The 13,500-nt window shown below is 47.6% G+C and overlaps 1 protein-coding gene across 6 annotated transcripts in view; it reads left to right on the top strand.

The window, feature by feature from the left end:
- The window catches only part of ST3GAL6 (ST3 beta-galactoside alpha-2,3-sialyltransferase 6), an 81,258-nt gene that overhangs the window by 44,662 nt on the left and 23,096 nt on the right, over window positions 1-13,500 (top strand). For all 6 annotated transcript variants that reach the window (XM_019476338.2, XM_059720442.1, XM_019476337.2 and 3 more), the window contains one exon: window positions 12,005-12,100. In XM_019476338.2, the coding sequence (XP_019331883.1) occupies window positions 12,005-12,100 (96 nt within the window). The remainder of the gene's footprint in view (window positions 1-12,004; window positions 12,101-13,500) is intronic.

Here is a 13,500-nt window from a genome sequence, read left to right as displayed (position 1 = left end):
ATATTCCCGCCAGTGGCTCTGCAATGACGTCGGCCAGTGCCTTCAGCACCCTCGGATGGAGCCCATCCGGGCCTACCGACTTAAAGGCATCCAGTTCTTCTAAGTGACTCTGCACCACCTCAGGATCTACGTATGGAAGTCTGGCGCCTTGCTGCTACCTCTCTACAACCCCAGTGAGAGACTTGTCGTGCCCCTCGCTTAGGAACACTGAGGCAAAGAACTCGTTGAGGAGTTCAGCCTTGTCCCCCCTATCTGTCACCAATTGTTTCTGCCCATTTAGCAGCGGTCCTATTCCTCCCTGGGCCTTCCTTTTACTCCCAATGTATCTAAAAAACAATTTCTTGTTGTCCTTTGCTTGGGTTGCCATCCTCAGCTCCATGGTAGCTTTGGCCCGCCTAACTGCCTCCCTACAAGCATGAGCAGAGGAGGTATATTCATCTTTAGTGATCTCACCCTGTTTCCACTTTTTATGTGCTCCCCTTTTGGCCCTTAGGCTGCCCTGGATCTCTCTGGTCAGCCATGGAAGCCTCCTGGCCCCTTTCCCTCTTTTGCCTCGCTCGGGGATCGTCTTGCTTTGTGCCCAAAGGCTCGTTTCCTTTAGGCACAGCCACCCTTCTTGGGCACCCATCCCATCAAAACTCCTACTCTGCAGTGTTTCCCTGACTAATTGCCTGAGTACAATGAGATCAGCTTTCCTAAAGTCTAGCACTTTCACCCTACTAGTTACCTTACCCACTCGCCATCTTATGTTGAATTCTATTATAAGGTGATCACTGTCTCCCAGATAGGGGACCTCCAGATCGGTAGCTATCATGTCATCTCCCGTTGCCAATACCAGATCCAGTATGGCATTCCCCCTAGTGGGACCATGCACCTCCTGTGTCAGGTGGAGGTCCTGTACACAAGTTAGAAACCTGCGTGAGCGATGGGACCTTGCTGTCTGCATCTCCCAGCAAATGTCCGGGTAGTTTAGGTCCCCCATGACTACCGCCTCTTTAGCTTTTATGGTCTCCGAGAGTTGCCTCAGGAGCCCCGCATCTATTTCTTCCCCTTGGTGTGGGGTCTGTAACAGACCCCTACCACCAAATCCCTTTCTCCTTGCCCCCCATGTAGCCTAACCCACAATCCTTCTACTTCCTCAACCTCGGATTCTGTCTTGATGAGGGTTGATGTGTATTGCTCACTGACATAAAGTGCAACCCCCCCCCCCCCCTTTCTTCCCCGACCTGTCCTTTCTATACAATCTATAGCCCTCAATATGTACCGCCCAGTCATGGGATGAATCCCACCAGGTCTCTGTTAGCCCCACTAAGTCATAGGTGTTTAGTGCAAGCAGGAGCGCTAATTCATCCTGCTTGTTCCCCATGCTCCTAGCATTAGTATATAGGCACTTGAGCCCTGCAACTGGTGCCTTTGCTGCCCCCCCGCTCCCAGTCCCATGGGGCCCATTGTTTCTTACCTTCTTGTTCCTTACCTGTTCTGTAGTGCTGGCCTCCCCATGGCTTTCAGGTTCCCAATGTTCTCCTTCTTCAGGCTGGGCTGTCCTTGTGGGTGCCACATGGTTTGGTGGTCCACAGCTTCCCCTGCCCTCGTACTCCCCTCCCCCCGACGAGCCTAGTTTAAAGCCCGCCGGAGGAGATCTGCCAACCTAGAAGAAAACACATGCTTACCTTTGGGGGACAGGTGAAGCCCATCCCAGCTGAGCATGTCCCTTGTCGTGATGTGCGCGTCATTGTCCAGGAAGCCGAAGCCTGCCTCGAGACACCACTGCCGAAGCTGCCAGTTGGTCTCTCTGATGCAGTTCTCCTGCCGTCTTCCTCGTCCGGTCACTGGTAGGATGGAAGAGAAAACCACCTGGGCACCGAACTCCTTCAGCACACCGCCCAGAGCACAGTAGTCCGCCATCAAGTGATCGGGGGTTCTCCTGGCCGCATAATTAGTACCCACATGGACTAGGACCATGGGGTAATAATCGGTGGGCTTGATCCTGGCCTGGATTTATAGAGTATGAGTCACTAGAATACCTAGAAACTGTGTGTATTTGGGTAAACATATAAAAATACACTATCAAGATGTGTTTTACAGTAGTAAGTGCTGTCTGAAAGAATTCTTATAAAAACCCTGTATTGTACATCCATTAAGTTACTTAGTTTTCCTAGTCTCCAGTCAATGATAACTGTGTAGGGCACAAAGGGTATATTTTTTATAACCTTTCCCATTCTAGTTGAGACCTAGGTACGCTTAAAGTTTTCAGGACCATTAAGATGTGCACACCTCTAAATGGCATAAAATAGCCACATTACATGGGGTGCCAGTAAAACTACACAGGGTAAACCAATGGAAATTTGGGTTGGGGGGTTATTAGTGATACAATTTTCAGACTCGGTCCAACGTAGGGTGCATATAGTGTAAAGGCTCAATTTTGGAAACTTTCTCAAGTGAGTGTTTCCATCAGAATCAATTAAATTATCTACAAGAGAGAGATTCACAAAACTGGGCCCTAGCACTGGAATGATTCGTTGCACATCCTAGCAAATATTCCGTTTCTTCAGTAAAGTTTATGATGTTTTTGGAAATCTCTCATCAAATTTTGGCTTACACTAGGTATTACGAGTAACTGCAGTAAATGCAATATGCAGTAATGGATAAACAGAAAGTTTCTTCTCCACTGTTTCCTGGTAAAGGAATATAGCATCAAAGAAAATCATATAATTTTCTCAACAATGTCCTGTTCAGAGAATTTTTTTTCTTAAGAAAGGAATGTCCTCCCTTTGTTTTGAATCCCTTGCTGAGGAAAGGACCTTCTCATAAGGCATTTAAAGTCCTAACTTTTATTTTAATATATGTATTTGCAAACAGGACAGTTTAAAGGAGCTGTTTATAATAAATAAAGTATGTGAACTAAAATCAAACTTTCCTAGTTTAGAATTTGAGAAGCTCTCAGAATGCTGGTGATGTGAAGGAGTATGTAATAATCTTTCAGACTGTCTAGCCACATCAGTTTGCTTCCTGAGCTGTAGCCAAACTACAAAGTCAGCTTCCCATCCCTGCAAGTCTGACAGTACCCAGCCACCAACACAGTTTCATAGTGTAAAGAAGAGCAGCCCTAAGAGCTGTTTTAATTTCACGCCAGCCCATTTAACATAATTTCAGCAATCAGGGATGACTAGGGTGAAAAAGTGTCCTGGCCATTACCCCTCAAACACTGGAAAGTGGGTAGACTAGAAATCATTAGGTGGGTCAAGATCATTAGAGAATTTACGTGAGAAGAATTGATTGGCTGCAGGCAGATTAAGTGTGGTCCAGGGCTCCTCCTCCCATCAGAGCAGTACAAAGCAACTAACAGGACAGAGACAGAGGTCTCTAATTCTTACATCTTCACATCAAACAACCCAAGAAAATAAAGGGTAAAGCCATGAAACTTAAAGACACAGAAACCTACTAGTGTGGTCAAAAGATGATCAGTGGCTAAGTGATCGGGTGGGGAGTGGCCAGAATTGTACAAGTCAGGATTCTGAGTGGTGATAAGTTTGCAAAACCAGCATGGCAAAACACAGCAATGGGAAAAGTAGCTCTTATCTTCATGCACATGCTGCTGTCCATGTTTCTCGTAACATTCACCCACTTGTGTCATGGTAGTAGCAGTTGTTTCTGGCAGACACCTGGCTGCAGTTGACTGTTGAAAAAACGTGACTGAAGAATGGATTATTTGCTGGATTGTTTTAAAACTGTTTGTGTGTGGCTAGTGCTGCTTGCAGTTAAAGGGAAGAACAATAAGTGGAAATCTACATACACTTCCCTTGCTGTGCCCCTTCCTTTTCTCCTTCCTTTTCACCTTCCTCTTCAACCTGCTCCCTTTTCGGATATTTTTTCCCTTCCTTTTGTGCTATCAAGGCCTGCATTTCTGTTTCCTTTCACCTTCCCCCTTGGTTACTGTTCCCTCACCACCTAGATTCTCACTTTGAACCCCTAATGAGGAGCAGTGGGGCAGAGAAAAAGGAATTCATTTTAATAGATTTCATAGACATTAGGGCTGGAAGGGACCTTGGAAGATCATCAAGTCCAGCCTCCTACCCAAGGGGCAGGAGGTCAGTTATGGTCAAGGGATTCCAGCAAGATAGGCGTCCAAGCGTTTCTTAAAAGAGTCCAGAGTAGGTGCCTGCACCACCTCTGGAGGGAGTCTATTCCTGGCCTTGGGGGGCTCTGACAGTAAAGACGTTTTTCTTTATGTCCAGCCTAAAATAGTCTTGGAGAAGTTTGTGACCATTTGACCTTGTCATCCTTTGGGGCGCTCAGGTGAACAGGCGCTCTCCCCCGATCCTGATGTACACCCCTTATAGGCAGCCACTAAGTCACCCCTGAGCCTGCGCTTTTCCAGGCTGAAAAGTCCCATGGCTCTCAGCCTCTCATCATAGGGCCTGTTCTTCTGCCCTTTAATCATGTGCATGGCTCTCCTCTGGACTCTCTCAAGCTTATCCACATCCTTTATAAATTGTGGAGCCCAGAACTGAATGCAGTACTCCAGCTGCAGCCTCATTTTCCCTTCTCAAAGTTTCTATCAATCTGTCAGACTCAGCTTGCACTCTTCTTCTTTGCTTGTCCCATCTAAATGGGATTGTTGTTGAAGATCAGGGCTCTCCACTGACTTTGGTCATACATATCCTCTTCTTTCAGCTCCCATCTCATGTGCCTCCCCACTATATCTCTCCATCTCATCTCCAGTCTTCCTCTTCTCCTTATTCCTGGTAGTGCCATTCTGGTAACTTCTTTTCCCACATTTTCTTCCAGACTCCTTTGAACACACCTATAACATGCCAGTCTTCTCTCGTACTTTCTCAGATGCCTCCACTAACTTCACTGATCCTCTGATGTAAGTATTGAGGTGAAGGTAGTGGAGGCATCTCAGAAAGTAAGAGAGAGAAGACTGGTATGTTCAAAGGAGTCTAGAAGAGTATGTAAAGAAATCCAGAAGAATCTGGAAGAAAATTCAGATTACACTCTCTTGCTTCAAAACACTAGATTAGAAAAATGATAGAAAAATTAGCCTGGAGAGCAATCCTGAAGTAGACTTGGAGGAGATAAGTAAAATAGCTAAACAGGTCTATTCCACTTTTAACTTTTGTGAGATCCATCTACGCTCCAAAAATGGATGTTCCTGCTTGAAAGGCTCAGCCGTGAGAGGTAATGTAATATTGTGAATATTTGAAAATAAGTATTAGCCTTCTCATCCCATTTCAATTAAAATGGATGAGGCTGCCCACCACTTAAAACTCATAATATCATCTGCAAACTGATTGGGGGGGTTTGGGGTTTTTTTTTTTATAGTTGGTAGGGTCGGAAGGGACCTGAGCAGATCAAGTCCAACCCCCTGCCATGCCAGGAAAAAGTACTGGGGTCAAACGAACCCAGCAAGATGTTTGTCTAACCTCCTCTTAAAGACCCCCAGGGTAGGAGCCAGCACCACTTCTCTTGGAAGTTGGTTCCAGATCCTAGCCGCCCTGACTGTGAAGTAGCACCTCCTGATGTCAAGTCTGAATCTACCCTCTGCCAGCTTGTGACCGTTATTTCTAGTCACTCCTGGTGGTGCCCTGGGGGAACAGGGACTCCCCCAATGCCTGCTGGTCCCCTCTGACTAGTTTGTAAACGGCCACTAGATCCCCCCTCAGCCTTCTCTTGTGGAGGCTGAACAGGTTCAGGTCCCTTAGCCTCTCCTCATAGGGCCTGCCCTGCTGGCCTCTGATCATGCAAATGGCCCTCCTCTGGACCTGCTCCAAGTTGTCCATATCCCTCCTGAAGTGTGGTGCCCAGAACTGGATGCAGTACTCCAACTGCGGCCTGACCAATGCCGCATAGGGGTGGAAGATCACCTCCTTGGACCTGCTCAAGATGCATCTGTGGATGCATGACAAGGTGCGGTTGGCCTTCCTGACCGCGTCCCCACACTGTCGGCCCATGTTCCTTTTGGCATCAATGATGACTCCAAGATCCTTTTCTGCCTCTGCACTGACAAGAAGGGAGCTCCCCAGCCTGTAGGTATGCTGCTGGTTCTTCCTCCCCACCAGGTGCAGCACCTTGCACTTGTCAGTGTTGGAACTCATCATGTTCTCATCCGCCCACCCCTGTAACCTGTCTAGGTCCAATTGCAGCCTATTCCTCCCTTCTAGTGCGCCCACTTCACCCCACATCTTAGTGTCATCAGCAAATTTGAACAGGGTGCTTTTTACCTCCTCGTCCAAGTCACTGATGAAGATGTTGAACAGTGCGGGTACGAGGACCGAGCCCTGGGGGACCCCACTACTCGCATCCCTCCAAGTTGAAAATGACCTGTCCACCACCACTCTCTGGGTGTGGCCCTCCAGCCAGTTAGCGACTCATTTGACTGAGTAGGGTTCGACGCCACAGTCCCCTAGTTTTTTAATGAGAATGGGGTGAGACAGTGTCAAAGGCCTTCCTGAAGTCCAGAAAGACTACGTCCACTGCTACCCCTGCGTCTAAGGATTTGGTGACCTGGTCATAGAAGGCCACCAGGTTGGTCTGACAGGACCTGCCTCTAATGAAACCGTGCTGGTTGCCCCTAAGCATAACCTCCCCTGCTGGCCCCTCGCGGTCATGTGCCAGGATAATTCTCTCAAAAAGCTTACCCAGGATCGAGGTAAGACTAACAGGCCTGTAGTTTCCTGGGTCCTTCTTCCTCCCTTTTTTGAAAATGGGGACCACATTGGCCCTTTCCAGTCCTCTGGCACCACACCAGAGTACCACGAGTGCTTTTAAAGCCGTGCCAGGGGTCCCGCCATGACCTCTGCTAATTCCCGCAGCACTCTGGGGTGGAGGTCGTCAGGACCAGCTGATTTAAATACGTCTAGCCCCTCTAGAAGTTCCCTGACTAGATCCTCACTGACCCTAGGCCTGGGTACGCCTCCCCTGGGGCCTGAGGGGGTCCCAGGCGCAGGCTGGTCCGGTCCCTGCTCAGAAAAATGGAGGCAAAGAAATTGTTAAATAAGTTAGCTTTGTTATCTGGTGTGACGACCAGATTTCCTAGCGTGTCTTGCAGAGGCCCCACGTTACCCGGTACCTTCTTTTTGCCCCCTATGTATTTAAAAAAGGACTTCTTGTTGTCCTTGATCCGGGTAGCTAGTCCCAGTTCCATCTCCGCCTTGGCCTTCCTGACCGCCCCCCTGCAGCCCCGAGCTACCGAGGTATACTCCTCCCTGGTGATGGCCCCTCCCTTCCATTGGGTGTATGCCTCCTTTTTAGCTAGAAGACGTACCCGTATGCTTTTGGTGAGCCATGGGGGCTTTTGCGCCCTCTTGCCCCCTTTGATCCTTGTTGGGATTTACCTCCCTTTGGGCTTGGAGGGTCGTCTCCTTAAGGAACGACCACTCTTCTTGGACACCTGCCTCCCCTCCCCTCCCCTCCGGGATCTCAGTGCCTCCCCAACTCTTCTCCTTACCTCATTGAAGTCTGCCCTCCTGAAGTCCAGGGCTGCTGCCTTGCTGCAAGCTTTTGCCACCTTGCGCTGGATGATGAATTCCAGCAGGCAACGATCGCTATCACCCAGGTGGTCGAGCACCTGCAGCCCCCTCACGAAGTCATCGCCTATGGCCAGCACCAGGTCCAACAAGGCATCTCCCCTGGTTGGGGCTATGCACCTCCTGGGTTAGACGGAGGTCCTGTATCTTTTATAGGAACCTACGTGAGCGGTCAGAGCTGGCTGACTGCTCTTCCCACCAGATGTCTGGAAAGTTCAGGTCACCCAAGATGACCATGTCCTTTGACCAAACTACCTCCGTGAGCTGACTTAAGAATTCCCGGTCTAGCTTTTCCCCTTGGTTGTGTGGTCTGTAGTAGACCCCCACCGTTAAGTCCCTTTCCCCTCGACTTCCTTGTATTCTAACCCAGAGCACTTCAGTGCCCCTCATCTGACCTTGTGCTACTTGATGAGGATGTGTATTCCTCCTTGATGTAGAACACCACACCCCCTCCTTTTCTCCCTGTCCTGTCCCTCCTTTACAGCCTATAGCCCTTGATATTCACTGCCCAGTTGTGTGTTGGGTCCTACCACGTTTCTGTGAGCCCGCTCTGGGTTGGTTTCAGCTAGCAGGAGGGTAAGTTCCTCCTGTTTGTTCCCTATACTACGAGCGTTTGTGTAGAGGCATTTGAGGCCTCCTGAAGATGTGTGCACTGGCCCCCTACTCTCAGTACTGCCCTGGCCCCTGTTGCTTACCTGGGTATTTGTTCTGCTCGTTGTCGATCTAGGCTGGGCTGTTCTTGTGGGTGTCGCTTGGTTTAGTGGTCCAAGGCTTCCTCCGCCCTCATCTTCCCCTTCCCCCGATGAGCCTAGTTTAAAGCCCGCTGGAGGAGATCCGCCAACCTAGAAGAGAACACATGCTTACCTTTGGGGGAAAGGTTAAGCCCATCCCACCCGAGCGTGTCTCTCGTCATGATGTGCGGGTCGTTGTCTAGGAAGCCGAAGCCCACCTTGAGACACCATTCCCGAAGCTGCCAGTTGGTGTCACTGATGCAGGTCTTGTGTCATCTTCCACGTCTGCTCACTGGTAGGACAGAGGAGAATACCACCTGTGCCCCTGTCTCCCTCAGCACGCCCCCCAGAGCACGGTAGTCTGTCATCAGGTGATCAGGGCTTCTCTTGCCCGCATCATTGATACCCACATGGATTAGGACCATGGGGTGGTAATCGGTGGGCTGGATCACAGCCTGGATCATCCCCGTCACGTCCTGAATCTTTGCTCCAGGCAGGCAGTAGACCTCATGTGTTGAGGGGTCCTGGCGACAGATGGGACCCTCTGTACCTCTTAGGATGGAGTTGCCTATGACGATCACTCAACGTTTCCTCCTCTAGGTCTGCTTAGCTCCTTCGGCCTGTTCGGAGCATGAAGAGTGTGGAGTTGCCTCCTCTCCAGAGGTTTCCTTCTCTTCTTCCTTCTCCTGCAGCGTCACCAGGGCCTCGTACCTGTTCTCCAGCCGGACTGGAGTAACTGGTACTGCTTTGCTGCGAGCAGCCCTGGTTCTGGAGGTGACCGTCTGCTACTCTGCAGTGGAGGGCACCTCCCAAGGTGCTTCTTCCTTGGGTGTGTGGCCCTGCAGGGAAAGGAAATAACCATCAATTTCATCCTCCGCCTCCCTGATTCCCCTCAGCTTGCTAACCTCCTCCTGGAGCTTCCTTACCTGTGCCTCCAAGGCCCTAAGACAGGCGCCTGCAGGATAGCTGTGGGGGACCCCCAATCCCTGCCCCCTGCAGGCCGAGGGACAGGGGGATGCCAGCTCCCCCATGGGCTCTGTCTGGGTGGAGGCCTCAGACAAGCCCCAGGTAGGTGGCGCCCCCCAGGCAGGGGCCCTAGCAGCACTCCGCATGGACACCATTATATAAGTTGCTATTTATTTAGAGTTTTGCATGGTGCCTTTGCCCTACACTTGCAGGAGTCTCCCTCCTGGCCCTTCCTGCCTGTGCTGGCACGCTCTGTTCACGCACCGTGGCTCGGGAGCGCAGCTTCCTACCAGCTCAGCTAAAAGGGATCCGGGGGGCTTCCCCTCCAGATCTGGCTCAGCTGTGCCAGCTCCTTCCGTCCCACTTACCTTTGGGGGATCAGCTGTTGCTGCCCCCACTGCTGGCTCTGCTGCTGCTGCGTCCGCCTCCACCTTGGGTCTGGTAAGAGGGCACACGTGTGTGCGGGATGCACGTGTGCCCAGCTCCCTCCTCTCCTCCCTGCTCCTGGCTCCCGAGTGCCGGGGGCTACGTCAAACTACGGCTTTTAAAGGCCACGGTTTGAAATTCCCGCTGCTGGCCCAACAGCCAATCAGGCACTCCGGTGTTCCCGGAAGTGCCCGCCGGCAGTCCCACCCTCTACGGAAGTATAAACATGATTGAAGTGATCATGAATCAGTTCACACTCAGGAAATTTCCCCTTAAAACCATCATGAGTGAAAACTCTGTTTTTTTCTTTAATAAGAGTTTAGGCTCTGTAAGAAAAACTCTTGGGTCCACCTGATAAGTGCTGGAGTGGTATTCTAGCCCTTTCCTTCTTACTTCCAGTTTAATTTTGTTAGGCACCTGTGTAATGATATTTTAGCCCTTCAACAGGCTAAGCAAGAATCTGTTAGTAAAGAAAGGGTATGTTTTAGTACAGATGTGACCACAGAGCTATTGCTGAGAAGCCTGCAGACCAGAATTTATTTTGAAATGTGACCATAATGACCTCTTGAGTAAGGCCTGAAGGTCATAGCACTGATTTTTGTTTCACCTTTCCTGATTTAGTACAGGTTTCCCTCGCTTTATGCTGTACATTCATTCCTGGAAAATGGTGCATAACTTAAATTTGCATAAAGGGAACCCACTTTACAATGTAACAAATAGGGATACCTTCCAAGACCTCAACTGTACTGACGCCCAGACCCATTTCTACCACTTTTACAAGACGGTTTTGGGACTCACCAACAGCAGATGGTACACACAAGCACAGGGCACTATCATAATGGGGATGGCAGCTACAGAAACATGTGTCACAGACAATGAGCAAGGAGCATGGATCCACACAGGAGACTGTATTTTGGTGCACATCACTCCCACAGTGCACTGCACAAAGCAGCTGACTGCGGGCTTCTACCATAGCAATCACTTAAGAGTGAATTTACCTCACAATAACAAATTTTTTATATAAAAAGGGGCATCTCATAAGAGCAATTTTGCACATACAGAACCCCCATAAAGCAAGGGAAACCTATATTGTCTTTAAGCATGATTATATGGTTTGTGCTCATATTGAGTGCTACTTTTACTATGTTAATACTTTCATTGTCATATAGGGGACTGCTTGATACACTATTCAGTGGGCTGGATTCTGCTATCTTAGCTCATGTTCATATGCTGTGATAGGTTTCAATGAAATGAATAGGTCAGTTTGAAGAGAAAGCTGATATTTAATATGAGTAAGATACCACAGTCTGGTCTAAGGTGAGAGTCTGGCACTCAGTAAACACTGTCTTATAGTATTATGATTATCATTTATTATTTTTAAAGGAATCTTATATTTTAGGCTTAGAGCTTTCTAATGATAGACTAACTGCTGATGTGTAGTGCTTGGAGAGGTTATGCCTTTCAAAAATGACTCAATTTTATCTGTCAGGAATTAGCATCAGAAATTTGCTTTTGCTTAGGACATGTTTACACTGCATCCTCTGCCTGTCCAGGGCGCGAGAATCCCAAGCACTGCCCTGAAATGTGGTGGTGTGGCCTGGAGTGACTTCACTGCCACATTTCTGGTTTTGGCATGCTTGAGCTGAAGCAGGTGGGTGGAGCATGTTTAGGAGCTTCCTTCCAGAGACATACCAGGGGTGTAGTATAGACACGCCTCAATGGTTCCCACCACTACCTTGTTTTTCAACAGAAAAGCTACAGTTCAGGTTTGCATGTTTCTATTAAAAATGCCTAGAATAAAACTTTTTGAATCCAAATCTTGCCAGGGTGGGGTTGCAGACCAGTGTTAGCTCTGTGCTGCAACCTGCGGGAATCCTGACACATCTTAGGGTTTCCTACTACTCATGAAGGCAATAGTTTGTGAGTGGTATGGAAGATGTTCATTCATCCTTTGTGGATAAGGGAGTGCCTTGGGATTGCACAACACCAACTCCAAGGACCATCTTTGCAAAGTTTTTTGCAATTTGCAGGTAAAGTATGATCTCTGTAAGTGCAGTATTCTATAAAAAAAAAAAAAAAAAAAAAAGGAATTGTTTCATAGCTTTGTATTAATTCAGAAACTGTCAGCTAGGGTTAGGAATGTTTATAGTATGATATGGAATGTCTAATATAGCTTTGGATGCTAATGGCTACCTACTGAACCAAACAGTGAGATCTGAACAGTAAATCCCACCCCAGGACACATTCTGTTGTTCTGAAACTGAGCATTCATGAAACAGGAACAAACTTAAATGAAACATCATAAACTCATCATGTTTTGAAATGTATAAATCTTTAATATCTGTTCAACAGTGAGCCCTGTAAAAAGTGCATTGTTGTTGGTAATGGAGGAGTTCTTCGAAACAAGACACTAGGGGAAAAAATTAACTCTTATCATGTGGTAATAAGGTAAGCTGTATTCTCTTCTCATTTATGCCAAAGTTCCCCCTGAATAGTTCAGTGGTTATAAATGAAAATAGATCAAACCTTTTGATTTAACAACACGGTTGCTTGGATACTCCTGATTTCAAACAGTAAATTGTATGATATTTTATTGTGTGATTAATGAACATAAATTGTAGAAGGCAGGATGACAGGGCACCTTATAGGCTAATTCAGGGATACATAAGCTTTTATAAAATCTGATGAAGTATGTTGTTGCTTACAGAAGCTTGTGCTTCTCTGAATTATCTATAAGATGGCACCCTGTGCTGCTTTCTGCCTGACTTCAGACTAACACAGATAACTACCTTTCTCTAAACATAAATTGTATTAGCATTGAGTGAAATCTAGGATTACATAGGACCCAAGTCACTCCACAAAATGTTTTGATAGGATGGAAATAAGAAGCAAAAGGAAGTGCTTCTAGCATTCCCTCTCATCTGCATGTCACCTAGACAGTTGTTCACAATGTACGCCCTTAAAGTGACTTCATCCTCCCTCTCACAAACAGATCAACTGGTCTGGCTCATGTAGTCCATTCATTAAGCCCTTCTGTTTTTATATTGCTGAGCTTATCATCAAGGCTGTCTTTGAGAGTGCAAATGATGATTTAATGCTGACAGGCAGTCTCTCTAGAGGAGCCAGCATCATCATCCACTTATCAGAATATGTCATGCCCTCTTCTGCAAGTTGGACACCATCACCAACAGTTGCACAGCAGTAGGGCACATGCTGCTGCTGTGCTTCCCCCTCCTTCTGGGTCCCCCATCTCTGCTAAAATAGAGTATGTGGCTGAAGCTTGTAACTTCCCAGTGTGTGACAACTAGTCTCAAAATGTCTGAGCAACTAGCAAGTGCCAAAATGTTACTTTCTTTTGGCCACCGCAGCCATCTGTAAGGATGGAAAAAAAAAAATTGTCTTTGGGAAAAGTCTAAATTGAACAGTGCTCAGTGTTCTGCTGGCAACCCTACCCTCGATGGTAAGCTCATGAAGTTCATCAGCTTGCCAGAGTAAACCAGGTAAAAGGCAGTAAAAGAACCAACCCTGGAAGGATGGAGACAAGTATAGGAAGCTCTTACGAGAGAGACTGAGTCCCTGTGACAGCCAAGGGCAGCAGTGAATGATAACACAGGAGGATATTTTATTCACACATAGACAAAATATTATCAACATATAATATGCAAAACCCATTTCATACTTCACCAGTGTAAGAGTGAACAGCTTTTCCACAATGTCTGAAATCAAGAGTGGATAAAAATGATGTTTTAATTATTCTTTTAGTTTAACTTACACAGTGCTTTCTTTTCAAGAATTAACTTGTAGCAAATATTTGCAAACTAAATACATTAGATTGTGAGCTTTTTAGG

This window comes from Alligator mississippiensis, chromosome 1, assembly GCF_030867095.1.
Source record: "Alligator mississippiensis isolate rAllMis1 chromosome 1, rAllMis1, whole genome shotgun sequence".
In the NCBI taxonomy this organism is placed as follows: Eukaryota; Metazoa; Chordata; order Crocodylia; family Alligatoridae; genus Alligator; species Alligator mississippiensis.
The sequence above is the reverse complement of the archived record's forward strand: the minus strand, read 5'-3'. Positions and strand labels throughout refer to the sequence as shown.